We start from the raw sequence: 18109 nt of genomic DNA on the forward strand, positions 1-18109 counted from the left end.
ATTGCTGGAGTTTGCAAGATCCTTTCACGCACAAACGCGGTAAATGTGTCTTCTTGATCACCTTGTGGAAACGTCGACACTGAAAGGAGCTGCCCAGACTCGCAAGCCTGGATAAGAATTAGAATTCAGTCGGATATGTCATTCCTAATTGCATGCACGTAAACATCCCCCAAGCATTCAGTGTCAGGTGTCAGGAGAAACAAGGCTAGGATTCAGTTAACAGAGAATATACAATACTTGTCATAAAGAAATGTTATAGACTGTTGGAAGATAGATGAGTATCAGTTATTCTGAAGACACAGAGAGGCACCCCAACCGTCCTTGGGACCAGTAGGAAGAGCACCCAAACCACACGGACCTCTATAGAAAATACAGGGCTCTATGGGCACCTGCGTGGCCCAGGCAGTTGAGCGTGGGACGGCTCAGGTGATGATCTGGGGGTTCGTGAGTTCGAGCCCCAGGTCGGGCTCACTGCTGTCAGTGCAGAGCCTGCTGCTTTGGATCCTCTACCTCCTTCTCTCTCTGCCCCTGTTTGCACTCTAAGTAAAACGTAAAAAAATTTTTAATTAAAAATACAGGTCTCTATATCTTGCATAATTGGGGCAATATACTAATTCGAGGAGTTGAGGAAAGTGGTCCATGATCATCCATAGAATGATCTATGACAATGTCACTAAACTCTGAAGAACTAGTGATCCAAAGAATTGGGAATAATTTTTAAAAATCCGTTGAAATCATGCCTGGCTTTGAAAGCCTGCACTGCTTGGTCTTTCTCTGATTTTGCACACATTACTTAATTGGAACCTGAGTTTCTCCTGCATGAAATCAGGAGAAATCAATGAGTTTCTCGTGGGCTGAGAAAATTAAGTAAGATAATGAATGAAAAGGGATTAGCAGTGTCTGGCACGTAAAGCACAATAAATGACAGCCATTAAAACTTGTAGGTGTTTAGAAAGACAACTTAAAATATAATCATTTTATGACAAAGGTAAATGCAGAAGTTTTATTTCTGTATTTACTGCACATTTTAAAATGACAGTTCAATGGAAAATTTTCATGTTTCACATAAAACTGTTACTTGATGTTTCACAGTCTCAATTTTTTAACAGGTAAACTTATGTAAATCTACAGCAACTCTTTCTTTAACTTATACTCTGTGATATCTTTGAGCTAGGAACCTTGATTTACCTATTTTGTATCCCAAAGATTTCAAACAGCGCCTGGTACATAGGCACATGGTAGATTGACACTAAAAGTTGATTGACCATTAAAATGGCAATGTTGGGGTGTGGGGAAGACAGAGAAATCCCTTGAAATAAATTTTAGCTCTATGCCCACACAGGAAAGCAATTCAATCATCCTGGTATTAGGTGTAGAAGGGGGAGGAAGCATGAATGCAATCAACCAACTGATAAAATGCTTAACATCTAGGATTTCAGCATTGTATGTGGGAGTTTGGAGTACCTTTAGTGAAGGCCCAGTCCCTCCCTTAAGGAACCTCTGTGATACTGCTATAAACCATACAGGGACATTTTTATTACCAGTAGATGTTCGACAACTGAGTGAGCCCAGAACACTCCTTAATGGAAAACTGTAGTCAAGGTTTATAAAATATGTAAGTTCCTTTGTGATATACCCACACATAGGCATAAGGCCAAAAATCTCAGAGGAAGCCTGCAAAGGCCCTTTTTGGGTCAAAGGCAGCCAAATTACTGCATTAAATCTAGTTATCAGTATAAAATTCAGCAACAAGGGGCGCCTGGGAGGCTCAGTTGGTTGAGGGTCCGACTTCGGCTCAGGTCACGATCTCGCAGTCCGTGAGTTTGAGCCCCGCGTCGGGCTCTGGGCTGATGGCTCAGAGCCTGGAGCCTGCTTCCAATTCTGGGTCTCCCTCTCTCTCTGCCCCTCCCCCGTTCATGCTCTGTCTCTCTCTGTCTCAAAAATAAATAAACATTAAAAAAAAATAAAAAAAAAATTCAGCAACAAGTAGGAAAAAAATAGGTCTTATACATACATTTGATTGGAAATGTGAAGTTCTGGGTATTGATTTCGCCAGACCAGTTTCCTCTGATGTAGATAATGTCGTGTTTTCATAAAATGGGGGGAGAATTTCTGTTTCAAAAAATATGCATACATACACACACACACTGATTCAAAAGTCTACACAACAATATGTTAGCAGTAATTATCTGAGTGATGTAATTATGGATGGTTTTTATTTTCTTCCATTTGCTCCTCTATTTTTTTCAAATTTTCAACAATGGATGCATATTACTAATATGAAAAAGGAATATGGTTTAAAAAAACATTAAACACTACCCACAAGACATGTGAAACAAAAACAGTGTGAGAGGAAGCTCTCAGACATTCACACATAAATGTGAATTTATTATTCAAATTTCTAATAAGACAGACATTTACAAGTTCAAAAACTGAAGATCAGGGTAACTGATTTAATTAAATTCATAGCTGTTAAGTGACCACACTAGGGCACAAATACCAAACAGGAGGCTCTGAATAGCCAAAAGGTGGAAGCATGAGGGTGCTGGGCTCTATGAAGAAAGAGCAAAAATAAGGGGCTAAATGCAGCCCAAAGAGGAGAATTCTGCCCCCACCTTCTTCTAGAAGGTATGGAAGGCTATTACTTAATCTTTTTTAGGAACTGCCCCATCTTCCTTGCTAATAGGGAAGCCAGCCTTTAGCAAGTGGACCCCTAAAATCTACCTCCACCCTGCTAGCATGCACCTACGTGCTTATCTTTTTCACTCACTTCCCTGAAAGCCTTCAATGGGTTTCAAAACAAGGCCTACAAAGCCTTCCGAGATAGGACCTTACCTTGTTCTCATCACTGCTTTCCGTGAAGTGAGAAGCCCAGCAAAGAGAGCTATTTCTCATTCACCATGCTTAGACCTTGTTTTATTAGCTATTCTATGCCTTTGCCTCGATGTCCATTCCCACTTTGCTCCTTTTACCTGACTTAATCCATTTTCAATCATCATGTCCAAAAAGCTTTCTCTGAACTCCCACCCCCGTTTCCTGGGCTGGGCTAGGTGCCCTTGTGCAGAGCTCTCAAATTATTGCACTAGTCATTGCCCTGGACCTAGGTTTCTGTGGCCATTTACTTCACTAGATTCTGAGTTCCTGAGGGCAGAGACCAGGCACACATTATTCACCTTTGTACCCTGAACATGGTGCCTGGGGCATTGTAGGTATACAACTTACTCTGACTAAAGTACTAGGATTCATGCACCTTTGTAGGAATGAGCCCCGATTTCATCTTCAGTATAAATGCAGAGCTCACAGCTACTCATATGCAGAGCCAACTGACACGTTTCCCCCGAGTCATGGCTATCTGGAACCTAATCATTTCCCATAATCAAAACCTCTCCCTTTCTCAATCCAGCACTGAGTCCTCCCCCCACACACCCCGGCTTAACTGAAATCTGGGTTTGCTGAAAAATACTATTCTTGCAGCTTTCCCTCACACGTTGCTCATTCCCTCATATCCCACGTACCCTGGTATCCATGTCCTCTTCTTTTCTTCAAAACCATTTCCAAACTATTACTCCTTCACTATCATGCAAATGCCCTTTTCCCCTTGAAGATATGTGGCAATATCACCCTATACGCTTTCTTGTTCCATAACTTAAACTCTACCATTCATTGGCTCAGTCTTCCTCTCCCTCCTCAGTCCTAAAGACTTCATTATCCATGAAAACACCCAAAGAATGCTAGATTCTCAGTTCTTTGACCATCTCATCTGAAGTGACCTTTGCCCCTGAACAGGCCTGCTACCAAAACCTGAACTTGTCTTCTCCCCAACTGCTCCACTCTTGAAATCTCAAATTTAGAGAACTTTCAGTGACCTTCAGGTCTTTGCTCCTTCTATATTCTCCCAGTTATCAACCCTACCTCCACTTCAATGCCTAGGCAGTCTAGACTCCACGGACCATTACTCCGATCACTTTTGCCAAAGTTCTTCATCCTTTCATCTCACAGAGCAAAACCCCAATCCTGGATCAAGCAGGTATCTGCCATCTCCATTCCCACAACAGAATACTGAAATGTTATTACAGGAAGTCACTCAAGTGCTCTAATTGCTGCCAGAATAAATGAAGTCTCTAATCTCAGCTGGATCCTCAAAGCTGCCTGTGACCCTCAGTTTCCCTAGTAAGCTATCTTGTTCTACAGTTGATACCTCAGTGTTTCTCCCATTTTCTCAGATCTCCTAGCCTGCTACTTCCCTCTTCACCCTTAGTAGATGACCATGAAAGAATACCACAGAAAAAAAAAATAGAAGACATCAGGCAGGCACTCCCTTAATTTTTACCTTATCACCTGCAAACTCACCTACGTGATAACCATACTTTCCTCCTGGCAAAATGTGCTTCTACCTCTAAGGCTAAATTCTGTCTGCCTAAGCTCATCCTTCTGGGTCTTCATAGAGATATTGCTCCATCATATGTTCTTTCTCTTCCTCCCTCCTTTCTGGCTCCTTCCTGTAGTAGTAGTCCATGCTCTAATTTCCTTCATCCTCCCCCAGCCCACACATACAAAAAACTGTCATCTCATGTCCTTTCTTTCACTCCAGCTTTAGCTTATTCTTCTCTATTCACAGACAAATTTCTGGAAGACAGATTTGTCGTGTCTACTTCTTTATCTCTCATTTCCACCTGAACCCACTGTTCCAATGGTTTCTACTTTCAACACTTTATTACTCTGGGTGTTCCCCACGTCAAACGTCTCCTTTTTGCCAAATCCAATGGCCATCTCAGGCTCATCTTCTGGTTCCTTTGAAAGCCTCATACTTCTGGACTTTCTGCCTTCTTCTTACCTCTTATTGATAGTGATGGGATTCCCTTCCTCTGTTATGTAGTGAATACATTAGTTTGCCTCTGGGTTTACTCCTTAGTCCTCTTTTCTTACTATACTTTCACTAGATATACTCTTCCACTGCCTTAACTATAATTACGTTTTATTATTCCCAAATCTTTACACCTCTAGAACAAATCTCTCTCTGCTTCGAACTTACAAATCCAACTGTATACTGTTAACCTCCTCTTACATCTTCTTTTAAGATCTCATGGGCTATTCAATATTAAAATATATCTAATATTGAACTAATCATATCCCCCCTCCCTCCCCACATAACTTTTCTTATTCTTCCTCCTAGTACCTTATCTCAGTGACAAAAACCTGTTTTATACTTCTGCATCTCTCTCATCTTCCAATTCAATCAAGTACTGAGTCCTAACCATTTTATTTCCTAAAAACTTTGGGGATGCCTGGCTGGCTTATTGGAGGAGCACATAACTCTTAATCTTGGGGTCATGAGTTCAAGCCCCACAATGGGTATAGAGATTACTAAAAAATAATAATAAACTTAAAAAAAAAAAAACTTTGGAAATCTATGCATGTTTCTCAGTGTCACCCACCAACTATTTATTTATTTTTTTTTTTATTTTTTTTTTCAACGTTTATTTATTTTTGGGACAGAGAGAGACAGAGCATGAACGGGGGAGGGGCAGAGAGAGAGGGAGACACAGAATCGGAAACAGGCTCCAGGCTCTGAGCCATCAGCCCAGAGCCTGACGCGGGGCTCGAACTCCCGGACCGCGAGATCGTGACCTGGCTGAAGTCGGACGCTTAACCGACTGCGCCACCCAGGCGCCCCACCCACCAACTATTTAGCACAGTGGTTAAGAATGCTGGTTCAGAAGGTAGACTTATCTGGGTTTAAATCCTCATTCCATTACATTGATCCAGCTGGGATTCTGGCCAAGTAATAAGCTCCCAAATGCCTCAGTTCTTATCAAAACATGTTACCTACTAGTAATGCAGACCATCATCACCTCTACCTTAGATTGTTCCAACAGCATCATAAGAGGTCTCTTTACCTCCAATCTGGCCCTTCTCTGATCCAGTCCCTTCAGTGTAGCCAATAATCTTTTCTAAAACACAAATCTCATTATGTCATTCCTTACCTTAAATCTTTTAATGGTTCACCAGTCTTCAAGAGAACGTTTAAACTTAATGCACACAAGGCCTTTAAAATAAGGTCCCTGTTAAATACTAACTCACTCTCTCTTATTCCTTCCCTCTGCCTGTCACATGCAAACCATACTGAACTGTAGGTCCTCAGACTTGCTATGGTATTCTTTGGCTCTGGTTATTTGCATATTCTGTTTTCCCTGCCTGTAAACCCTCTCCCTTCTGAACGCTTCTTCCAACCATTCACACATACTTGCTTAGATCAATGGCTACTTTTGCTTTACTTCTTTTTTTGGGTATCACTGCTTGTAAGCCTTTCTGACTCCTAAGACTGGTTTGGTGTACCCGAACTACGTCCTTAACATTCCATCCAGGTAGGATCTTAGCCTACCATCCATCCATCTTAGCCTTTAGATGTTAATTTCATTCAAAACTGTTTGTCTTTAGACTGTAAGTTCCTTGAAGATAGTGCTGTGCCTTGTTCACCAACTAAATCCCTAGTGATCAACACAGTGATAGGCACATAGTAGACTTCAATCATTATCTGGTGAATAAATTATTGAGCGTACACTGCTTGCACACCTTTTTAATTAACTGTATCTAGAATTTAAATGTTATACCTAACCAGTCAACCATATATATATACCCAACCAGGTATATATATATATACCTAACCATATATATATATATGGTTTATATATCCCTTTAATGTAGAAGGGATTTCTTTTCTACTACATAGCCTATGGAAGGAATGATCTCAATACAAATACACCACATTTTTCAAAATGCAAGTAATCTTAAGATTAATTTGACTGTCATGTTTTAGAAGAAACTGTAGAAGATTACACTGACAAAATTCTTAACACATAGTGAAAAGAGACAATAAAAGGAGGTTTTTTTATTCAAAGGTATAACTGGATAAGTAGATTTGTTTACAACCATTCTTGTGAAACACTTTTTAAAAAAATATGACCAACTTCTTTGCAAAGAGCAGACACATACCTCAACTATGATGACCTAATTTTTGGTGGATAATGTACATGATTAGGCAGAAATAGGCAAGCTCACACTGGTAGATTAACTATCAAATACTCAGTCAAAACTCCGTTTGTGGCCCCCGCTTCTTGATCGATTTCTATTCCCACTTCGTCTTCTACCATCTTGTCGACTTCCTGACCGACTCCCCTGTCGACTCTGTCTACCTGACCGGCCACCAGATCGACCACCTGACCGGCCAGATCGGCCAGACCGGCCACTTGACCAGCCACTCCTCTGCCTGGAGTTAGAAGATGTGTTTCCATCATAATATTCTTCAATTTCAGGTAACTTGGCTGGCAATGAAAGTATCCAGTCTGAATCATGCCACTCTGCCTGTTGGGGGAATTTAGAGGATTAATATAAATGCAAAATAGAAACCATAAGCAAGTACACTGAGTACAGGAGATTCTTTTTTTAATGTCCATTAACTATTAGCTAATTAATCTTCCCATTAAATTCAAAGTTTCTGGAACAAAACTGAAAGCCAGAAAACAAAACCAAAAACATATTCAAAGTACATCCATTAAAGTTCCTAAATTTTAGTCTTAGGAGAAATTCTCAGGCTTATTTTGAGGCTCATTATTTCATACTCAGTTTATACACTCTAAAAGAGAGCACTGATTTCTTGGCATGAAACAAGTAGGCCATTAACAAGTAGTGCATTTCTTTCAGCAGTTATATTGACAGAAGCAAGAAGTGAGAGCTAGTGATGAAGATTAAAACCTGTCAACACAGGTGAGGACAAAAATACATAGCCATTGGAAATAATTTGGTCAGGGTAAACAACTCAAGATATACAAATCAACGCTCCTAAGAGCATCACTATGTTATATCCTGCTACATTAACTGTTCATTGTAATCATGAGTTGCCAAGGAAAGTAAATATTAAAATACCCTGTTGGTAAGAGTGAGCAGAGACAAACACATACAACTAGTGGCAATATATGACCAAAGCCTTAAAAATGCACAAACCTTCTGGCCAAGCAATCATCTTAAAAAATTCATCTTATACCATATGGTTTCATTCATGTGGAATTTGAGAAACTTAACAGAGGACCATGGCGGGGGGGAAGAGAAGGGGAAAAAAATAGTTTCAAACAGAGAAGGAGGCAAACTGTAAGAGACTCTTAGATATAGAGAGCAAACAGGGTTGAGGGAGGGCAAGGAGCGGGGGTGGGGGGGGAGGGTGGGGAAAATGGGTGATGGGCATTGAGGAGGGCACTTGTTGGGACAAGCACTGGGTGTTGTATGGAAGCAATAAAGTATGGGAATCTACTCCCGAAGCCAAGAGCACACTGTGTACACTATATGTTAGTTAACCTGACAATATATTATAGTAATAAACAATAATTAATTAATTAAATAAAAATAAAAATAGAAATAAAAATAAAAAATTCATCTTAAGGGTGCCTTGGTGGCTCAGTCAATTAAGTGTCCAACTCTTGATTTTGGTCATGATCTCACAAGTTAATGCGGCTGAGCGCCACATCATACTCTGTGCTGACAGCTCAGAGCCTGCTTGGGATTCTCTCTCTCCCTCTCTATGCCCCTCCCCTGTGTGCTCTCTCTCTCTCTCTAAGTAAGTAAATAAACATTAAAAAAAAATTTCAGCTTGGGGCCCTGGGTGGCTCAGTCAGTTAAGTGTCTTGGACTCTTGATTTCAGCTTGGGTCATGTTCTCACGGTTCGTGAGTCTGAGCCCCATGCTGGGCTCTGCGCTGGCAGCTAGAAGCCTGCTTTGGATTCTCTATCTCTCCCTCTGCCCTTCCTCCACTCGCGTATTTTCTCTCTCTCTCTCTTAAAATAAATAAATAAACTTAAAAAAATTCACGTAGGGGCACCTGGGTGGCTCAGCTGGTTAAGTGTTCAACTCTTGGTTTCAGTGCAGGTCATAATCTCACAGTTGGTGGGTTCACGCCCTGTGTAGGTCTCTGTGCTGGCAGCAAGGAGCCTGCTTGGGATTGTCTCTCTTTCCCTCTCTATCTCTGCCCCTTCCCTGCTCTCTCTTTCAAAAAAATAAACATTTAAAAAAAAATTCATCGGGGCGCCTGGGTGGCGCAGTCGGTTAAGCGTCCGACTTCAGCCAGGTCACGATCTCGCGGTCCGTGAGTTCGAGCCCCGCGTCAGGCTCTGGGCTGATGGCTCAGAGCCTGGAGCCTGTTTCCGATTCTGTGTCTCCCTCTCTCTCTGCCCCTCCCCCGTTCATGCTCTGTCTCTCTCTGTCCCAAAAATAAATAAAAAAAAAACGTTAAAAAAAAAAAAATTCATCTTGAAGAGATAAACATGGCAATGCATAAAGAGTTAGCTATGCTACCCCTTTTTAGCGATGACAACTTGCCCACAAGAACAAGCCCTTTGTGAAGGACCTCCTGTACCCGTCCCCAGAAGAGAAGAGGAAGGGCAAAAAGAAGCGCCTGGTGCGGGGCCCCAACTCCTACTTCATGGATATGAGGTACCCTGGGTGCTACAAAATCACCACCAACTTCAACCACACACAAACAGTGGTGTGTCTGTGAGCTGCTCCACCGTCCTGTGCCAGCCAACAGGAAGAAAAGCAAGGCTTACAGAAGGATGCTCCTTCAGACAGCAACGGCAGTAAAAGCACCCTGAATTAGCATGAGTGGGAAACTATCCTAATAAACAGATTTGGATACAAAAAAACACCCAAAAAACCAAAAAAACGGAGCTAGCTATACCATCATTCATGGCTGTCCTGTTTATAACAGTATATTACTGGAAATAACCTAAATGTCAGAAAACAGAACATTAAGAAAAGTTGACCAGGGGTGCCTGGCTGGCTCAGTCAGTAGAGCACGCGACTCTTGATCTCAGCTTCATGAGTTCAAGCCCCACGTTGGGCATAGAGCCTACTTAAAATAAAAATTTTTAAAAAACAAAAGAAAAGAAAAGTTGACCACCCACATGGCCAAATGCAGGGAGCTGTTAAAAAATAACTGTATAGTTGACAAAGGAATGTGTTCATGATATATTCTTATTTTTTAAAAAGACTTAAAAAACAGAATCACCCCCAAATACATCTATAAATATGCACAGTAGTGCAACAGTCAAATTCTATAGTGTAGGAATCTGGTAGACAATCTCTTTCTGCAACAGATAAAATACAAGAAAAATTTTTTAAAGTGACAAAGAAAGGAGCAAGAAACTGCAGATTAAAAGAGACTTAAGAAACATCAAATTATAATGTATGGGTCTTATATTCTAAGATATTCAGGAGACAAAAAAATAAAAAATATTTAGGAGACAATAGGGAAATTTTAAACACAAAATTAGATGATATTAAGGAATTATTATTTTAGGTATTTGAACTATGGCATTATGATTATGTTTTTAAAAAGTATCCCTAGTAGATATATGGAAATATTTATGGTTGAAATGACAGAATACCTACAATTTCTCTCAAAAGCATACATACAGGAGAGTAGGAAAATGGATGGAAGTGACATGAAACAAACAGCTGTGAGCTGATCACAACTGCAGCTGGGTGATGGGTACATGAATATTTATTATGCAATTCTATTTTTTATATTTGAAATTATAATAAATGTTTTAAATTATGATATAGCCTAGATATATTCTATAAAGGAAAATTAATTGACTTAGGCATCATAATGATATTGTGACTTCTTTTAAATGACTTCTTTTAAATTACTATTTTAAATGGTTAAATATTCAACTATTTAACAGATAAAATTTTTAAAATACCTGTAACCTTTCTGACTCAGTTGTAGGAACGTCAAAGCAAACACCCTAAAAGCAAAATGAAAAAATTTTTATTTAGATGCAGATGAGTTCAATTTTTACTAATACACTAGTACTTGCTGGTAATCTTACAGCTAAAAAAAAAGAAAGAAAAGATAGGGTGTGTCCCATGAATGCTTATAAGATTAAAACAACTAACATATAGGGGCGCCTGGGTGGCGCAGTCGGTTGAGCGTCCGACTTCAGCCAGGTCACGATCTCGCGGTCCGTGAGTTCGAGCCCCGCGTCAGGCTCTGGGCTGATGGCTCAGAGCCTGGAGCCTGTTTCCGATTCTGTGTCTCCCTCTCTCTCTGCCCCTCCCCCGTTCATGCTCTGTCTCTCTCTGTCCCCAAAAAAATAAATAAACGTTGAAAAAAAAAAAAAAAATTAAAAAAAAAAAAAAAAACAACTAACATATAAATAATGCATGAGAGTGGCTGCTTATTTTATTTTCTAAATCTGAAAAGTAAAAAAAATATCTAACAGGAATCTACTACTAAAAATATAGAGTACTCTCTAGAAAAGTTCTTGTAGACACTTTAATGTTGTTCCATGTCCACTGTAAAATGATCCACGTAATAAATTCTTTGGAAAATTTAGTGCTGGAAAATTTCTATCCTGAAGAGATGCAGTATTTATCGGATAATGGGAATGATATAACCCAAGATGCTTCTTCTTTGGTACTGGTTGTCAATAAACTGAAAGTTAATTTAATTCTCAAGTACAGCAACTAGCCTGGCCTAAAGATTTTGTTAGATTTTCCATGCCCTTCATATTTTTTCTGAATGCGTTTGTCTCAGATTTGCCACAAAACTTTTTTTAATGGTAATATTAAACTTTGAGAGAAATGATTATTTCCAATAAATAATAAAGTTAATAAATTCTAGGCTAGAATAAACCTATGTAGCAAAGTTGGATGAATAAATATAACATCTTTCCTCAAAACCATTAGAAGAAACAGTCACTAATATTAGAGATAGTTTTAACTTTGCTGTTTCAAAAATGTATTAAAATTCTTACTTTACTTCATTATCCTCATTAACAACCAAAGCAGGCCACTTAAAACTCAACACTGCATATTCTCTAAATAACAGAGCTGTTCAGCTGTTGAAATTATAAGTTACTTAGTCATAGAGTAAAACACATACAACCACAGATAATATGTGCACAAAAGCAGAAACTTAGATAACTTGGTTATTAGACAAACTAAGCAGAATGACTTACAGCTTTCTAGAGAGTAAATTATTTTTATAAAACTCCCCAAATTTACAACTGGAAACAAACCATCACACAGAGAAAACCGTATTATGCACCCTATTAGCCTTTAAAAAAAAAAAAAAAAAAAAGAAAAGAAAATCTACTGAGCTTTAGAAACATTTATAGTAGTTGATTAAAAAGCTTTTTATTTGTCTAGAAAAACCTACCATATTTCCTTTTAGGAGGCACATTCTGGTAATTTGGGACACAGCATTACTACTCAGCTTTCTGTTAAGTTCTTTCCAAGCACAACTGACATCTTGTATTTCTTCCGGGCTTTCCAGAGTCATGGTCACAAACCCCTTAAAAATTAAAAGTCACATTATCTTTGGGAAAAAGGCTGCAAAAGTAGGACAATGAAGTTCTAACTTCATGACTTAACTACATTTTTCATGAGACATCAGTATAACATGGCTGCTAAAGAAAAATAACTTCTTTAAAACCGTATTAATAGAAGACTAATGCTTACAGATATTTGAAAGAACAATTCTTCTTTGTGTTGCTGTAAAGACTCATGCTTTAAGAAATAATTAAACTAGAGCACCAGAGGGGCACCTGGGTGGCTCAGTCAGTTAAGCGTCTGACTTCAGCTCAAGTCATGATCTCACACTCTGTGAGTTCGAGCCCCATGTCGGGCCCTGTGCTGAAGCTCGGAGCCTGGAGCCTGCTTTGGATTCTATGTCTCCCTCTCTCTCTGCCCACCCCTCCGCTTATGCTCGTCTCTCTATCAAAAATGAATAAATGTTAAAAAAAAAAAAAAAAAAAACCTAGAGCATCAGAGAAAAAGTTGTAAAGAATTAAGGAAATGCTGAAAGAGTCAAAGCTTGGAGTGGAAAAACAAGAAGACATAAATCTCTAAACTTTTGAAGGACTATTACATATGCAAAGATTACTTGTTCTGTAAAACTTCACTGGACAGCAAAAGGATCAGCATGAAGAAGATATAGGGAGGGATTCATCTACTTTTTTAAGTAAGCTCTATGCCCACCATGCAACTTGAACTCACAACCCTGAGATCAAGGGTTGCATACTCTACTGACTGAGCCAGCCAGGATCCTCTCATCTATCTAACAAATATCCACTGAGTGTCCCCTATGTATGTGCCAGAGACATAGTAGGTGCTCAAGATTTAGCAGTAAATAGTCCTTTCTCTCATGAAGGTTATATTCTAGTGTTGGGAATAGAAGTGGTGGTGATGAGGTGAGGTAGACAGTAAATAAGCAAACATAAACACTAGATAGTAATAAGCATCATGAAGAAAAATAAAGCAAGACAAGGGAATCGAGAGTAAAGGGAAAGGTAAGCTATTTTAGACAGGGTGATCAGGAAAGACCTCTATAATACAGTGATCTATGATGAGACCTAAATAAAGTGAGGGAGGAACCCACGTGGTAAAAAAAAAGAACATATGAAACAGTACAAGTAAGTGCAAAGGTCTTATGTGAAAGTAGGTTTATGTTTGAGTAACAAGTAGGTTAGGGTAGCTGAAACAAGGGGAGAATGATGAGATGAGGTCAAAGAGGTACAAAGGGGAAGACCCTGTAGTTCATTTGTGGTAAAGACTCTGGATTTTGGTTTAAACTATAAAAAAATTTCAAACCCACTAACATTGTTTCTAAGATATTTAATCAGAAATTAGATGACCCATCTGCCAAAGAGGGATTCCTTTATTAGATAAGGGCTGGGAATAAATGATCTCTTAGGTACTTCTTAGCCTAAAAGTCTATCAACATTTTCCTAAAAAATATGGCTTAAGTAATTTCCTAAGAAGTATTTGGTGGCAGGGTGGCTGGGTGGCTCAGTGGGTTAAGCAACTGACTCTTGATTTTGGCTCAGGTCATGATCTCAGTTTTGTGAGTTCGATCCCTGCATCAGGCTCTGTGCTGACACTGGAGCCTGCTTGGGACTCTCTCTCTTTGCCCCTCCCCAACTCACACTCTCTCTGTCTCTCTCAAATAAAAAACAAAACAAAACACACACACAAAAAACAAAACCCCAACTACAGAGAGTAAGATACCTTCACAAAGGGAATACATGGCAGTTTCCACTGTAAACAAGTGATCAAACTAAGCAATTTTAGTACTGGAACAATCTGACATCATATGCCTCCTGATGTAATGTAGTATAAAATACATATATATGCTATATACAATATAATATATAATATATAATGCATATATATATATAATATCACCCACAGGGTACTTTGGCCAAAACTATCTAACCTGAATATAAAATCATGCTTTGACGTTACTTCCAGTTTACAGGAAAAGCTGAATAAAGAGAAAAGTTACATGATGTATGAAAAAGAGAAAACCAGAAAAATCCAGGTGAGAAGTTTCAGACTCTGATCTAGACAACTAATCTATACTCTTTAAAAAAATAAAAATAAAAATGATGGGAAAATAGTTCCAGATTAAGAGAAACATTAACACCAAATGTAACATATGAACTTGAATTGGATCCAGATGGTTTTTTAAAAATGTTCATTTATTTAGAGAGAACAAGAGCAAGTGAGCAGGGGAAAGGCAGACAGAGAGGGAGAGAGAGAATCCCAAGTAGGCTCCATGCTGTCAGTGCAGGGTGCTATGTGGGGCTTGAACTAACAAACTGTGGGGCTCCAACTTATAAACTGTGATATCATGACTTAAGCCTAGATCAAGAGTCAGACACTCAACCGACTGAGCCACTCAGGTGCCCCAAATCCTGATGTTTTTTTAGAAATACACAGTGTGCTGGTGGGGGGGAGATGGACACATGAAGTCACTCCCAGCAAAATGACATTTGGCTAAACCATTAACACTTGCCAGATGGAAAACCTCAGACACACCAGATGTACTCATTTATCCTACACCACCAAATAGTCCCAAGTAACTTTATCTGCCCTGCTCTTTTTGTTCCCCTCTCCCACCAACTCCTTCTCTCAATCTTTCTCTCTCCACCCAGACATCAGAGTGCTCTCTTATTGATGGGTCCAGTCATCCAGGGACTCTCCTCACTTATACCACGGTGAGTACGTTTTAACTACTTGCAACCAATAGCTCTGATGTGATTTGTTTTGACATCTGACACTGATCTAGCAGGGGACTAGATCAGTAGTGTCACACCATGCACACACCCCTCCACATATACAGGCAATCCTTCCTTTCCGTGGTACTGTGTGAACTGCATAGCGTCTATGCTTTGATTTGCATGGTTCCATGGCAACTTACAAAATAAAGAATAGATTCTGGTATGTAAGTTTCAGTTAACACAGTACTGGCAAAGTAAAGGTTTCATGGTTTTCTCTCCAGATAGATGAATTATCTATGGTTCAATTTTAATCTTTTCTCAATCACATAATTTTCTCATAGATTTCTACCTTATCAGAGGTGATCAAAGATCGTGGTTCAAAACTTGATGCACCAGAGATGTGGGCTAATGCTGCAGCCAATGCATCAACTGCCCCTTTCTCTTCAATCAATCTCTGAGCTGATGGTCGGAAAAAATCAACAGCAGCATAAGAAACGGAAGCCAGAGACCTATGGTTTAAAAATAGTACATTTTCTTGGTCAAGACAAATGTAAAAAATTAAAGATAAGAGAATGAATGGGAAAAGAAAGAGCAACGTTTTCGTATTTTAATATAACTAAAAGTCTGCTGGTAAAACTGGTGATTAAGTTTTCTGATATTTGAACTAGGAGAGCTTAAAGATGAATAGCCTAATACAAAAGAAAAACTTATTCAGCAAGGTCAGAAAGCATACCTGATGGCATCCATGCTTTTAGATTTAACTAAATCCATTGTAGAAGGAACACCTACACGTTTAAAAGTAATTCCCTGAAAATGAAAGAATTACATTAAAGAAAAATGGAAGTCTTTACAATTAATTCCTAAATTAATATAGTTTGTTGAATTTCCATTTCTTGGACTTAAAGATTTCCAAGCCCCAGTAGATCAAAAGACCTGCTTTTTTTCTAATAAATCATCAATTACAAATTCTAGAAAGAGAAAAAAAATTTAATTGCCCTTAGTTACAATCATGAAATTTCACTTACAAAATAAAGCTGATTCTAAAAGAGGAAAAAAGATGCTGTTTATGTCTATCAACTTTTTTTTCTTATTACCCTATCTCATTTTACAAAGTAGATGAAATAGTGTTTAAAAAACACACATCAAAGGGGCGCCTGAGTGGCTCAGTCGGTTAAGCATCTCACTTGGGTTCAGGTCACGATCTCACAGTTTGTGAGTTCGAGTCCCATGTCGGGCTCTGTGCTGACAGCTCGGAGCCTGGAGACTGCTTCGGATTCTGTGTCTCATTTTCTCTCTGCCCCTCCCCCACTGGTGCTCTGTCTCTCAAAAATAAATAAATGTAAAAAAAAAAAAAAAGAAAGAAAAACAAAGAACACACATCATAAAAATACGAAAAAATGTAAAATACCACAAAACAATACAGGCCACAAAAAAATGTACATAATTTCTTATAGAAACTGGCCATTGTACTATTATTCAATATAATCTTATAAATACACCAAGACTATGTCACAGTCACCCCTTCACAATGCTGGACTATGAGATACTGAAATCACAATGTGCTTCTGATTTTAGAATCAAGGGAGAAATTCAAGGGAAAAATGAGAAAGTCAGCTCTTCTGTCTTCACAATAAAAGCTGTATCAAAACAAAGTCTTGCAGCTCATATAAATTTAGCTCTCCACATGCTTCACATCCAAATGCAGCTTAAACTGAGAAAATAGTTATAAGGATCTATTTGTGAGAACAAATATAAAAAGAGCTCTAAGGCACCGTTTAGATAATAAGCCTGAAATAATTTAACTCTACTTACTGCTTTTTGTTCCACATATCGTAGTTGACCTCTTTCTCTTGGTTGATAAAAACATATGCAAATCCCTGTCCGGCCAGCTCTACCTGTGCGTCCAGAACGATGAATATAGGACTCAACATCCTAAAAATAAAAGAGGCATTTTTTAATACTTCTTAAAAAAATCTGGCAAGTAAACACAGTCATTCCAACATTCAAAAAATAATGCTAATAATAACAAAACTACTACCACCAATAAATATATTATTTCAATCTTGTTGCTCTGTCAACATTCCAAAGAACTTTTATGCTGAATTTTTGGATAAAAGAAATAGGATTTTTTTTAATCCACCTAATCCCAGGGCTCTTCATATGACAACTTTTTATAATTCCTTTGCAGGATTCCACGCTTTAAATCCAAAAAGGAAAGTTAATCATTTGCTAAGGCATCAGATTCTGACTAATTTAACACTGCATTAATAAAAAAATGGCTAAGAGGAAGAACAGATAACATATTTTGCATATCCCAGGCAACATCTTGTAAATAAGCAAAATGGCAATTTATACAGTTGTTCTTCTATTCCCTAAATAAAATCTCATTTCTTACCTGGGGAGGAGAACTTTGAATCACCAGGTCCACCTCAGGTATGTCCAAACCACGGGCAGCCACATTGGTTGCCACCAAAACTTTAAAACTACCTTCTCTGAAGCCTTTCAGGGTAATTTCTCTTTGTGACTGTGCTATGTCCCCATGTAAACACTGGGCATTCTATTTGACAAAAGAGAAAAAGTAAGTGTACAACTCACACTTGCAATTGATAGCACCATAACAGCATACAGTCTGTACTCTTTTTTTGTTACTTTAAAAAAAAATTTTTTTTTAAAATAATCTCTACACCCAGTGTAGGGCTTGAACTCACAACCCCAAGATCAAGAATCAGATGCTCCACTGACTGAGCCAGCCAGGTGCCCCAATCTTATTTTCTGGTAATTACATGATGCATGCTTATTGTTCAAAAAGACCAATTATTACAGAAACTAAATATTTAATATAAAATGTAAAAGCTTCCCTTAATATCAGCCTCATAATAATTGACTAACCATTTGGTGAATATTCCTCCAGATATTGTTTTAAAAAAACATACAAGACACACAACCCACACATAACGGCATATACTATAATATTATATATTTATTTATAAAAATGGGATCATACTATATACATATATGTATTGTTTCAAAACAATGAAATACTTTATAAATTT

The 18109-nt window shown here is 38.5% G+C and overlaps 1 protein-coding gene and 1 pseudogene across 4 annotated transcripts in view; one reads left to right on the forward strand and one right to left on the reverse strand.

The window, feature by feature from the left end:
• Positions 1-6861: 6861 nt before the first annotated feature.
• The window catches only part of DDX50 (DExD-box helicase 50), a 32226-nt gene continuing 20978 nt past the window's right edge, over positions 6862-18109 (reverse strand). For all 4 annotated transcript variants that reach the window (XM_030334649.2, XM_030334648.1, XM_030334650.1 and 1 more), the window contains 7 exons: positions 17452-17613; positions 16869-16988; positions 15790-15863; positions 15406-15565; positions 12212-12346; positions 10752-10796; positions 6862-7362 (listed from right to left, as the gene is read on the reverse strand). In XM_030334649.2, coding sequence (XP_030190509.1) covers positions 7084-7362; positions 10752-10796; positions 12212-12346; positions 15406-15565; positions 15790-15863; positions 16869-16988; positions 17452-17613 — 975 coding nt within the window. In that variant the 3' untranslated portion in view covers positions 6862-7083. The remainder of the gene's footprint in view (positions 7363-10751; positions 10797-12211; positions 12347-15405; positions 15566-15789; positions 15864-16868; positions 16989-17451; positions 17614-18109) is intronic.
• On the forward strand, positions 7660-9627 carry LOC115527670 (annotated as a pseudogene).

This window comes from Lynx canadensis, chromosome D2, assembly GCF_007474595.2.
Source record: "Lynx canadensis isolate LIC74 chromosome D2, mLynCan4.pri.v2, whole genome shotgun sequence".
In the NCBI taxonomy this organism is placed as follows: domain Eukaryota; kingdom Metazoa; phylum Chordata; class Mammalia; order Carnivora; family Felidae; genus Lynx; species Lynx canadensis.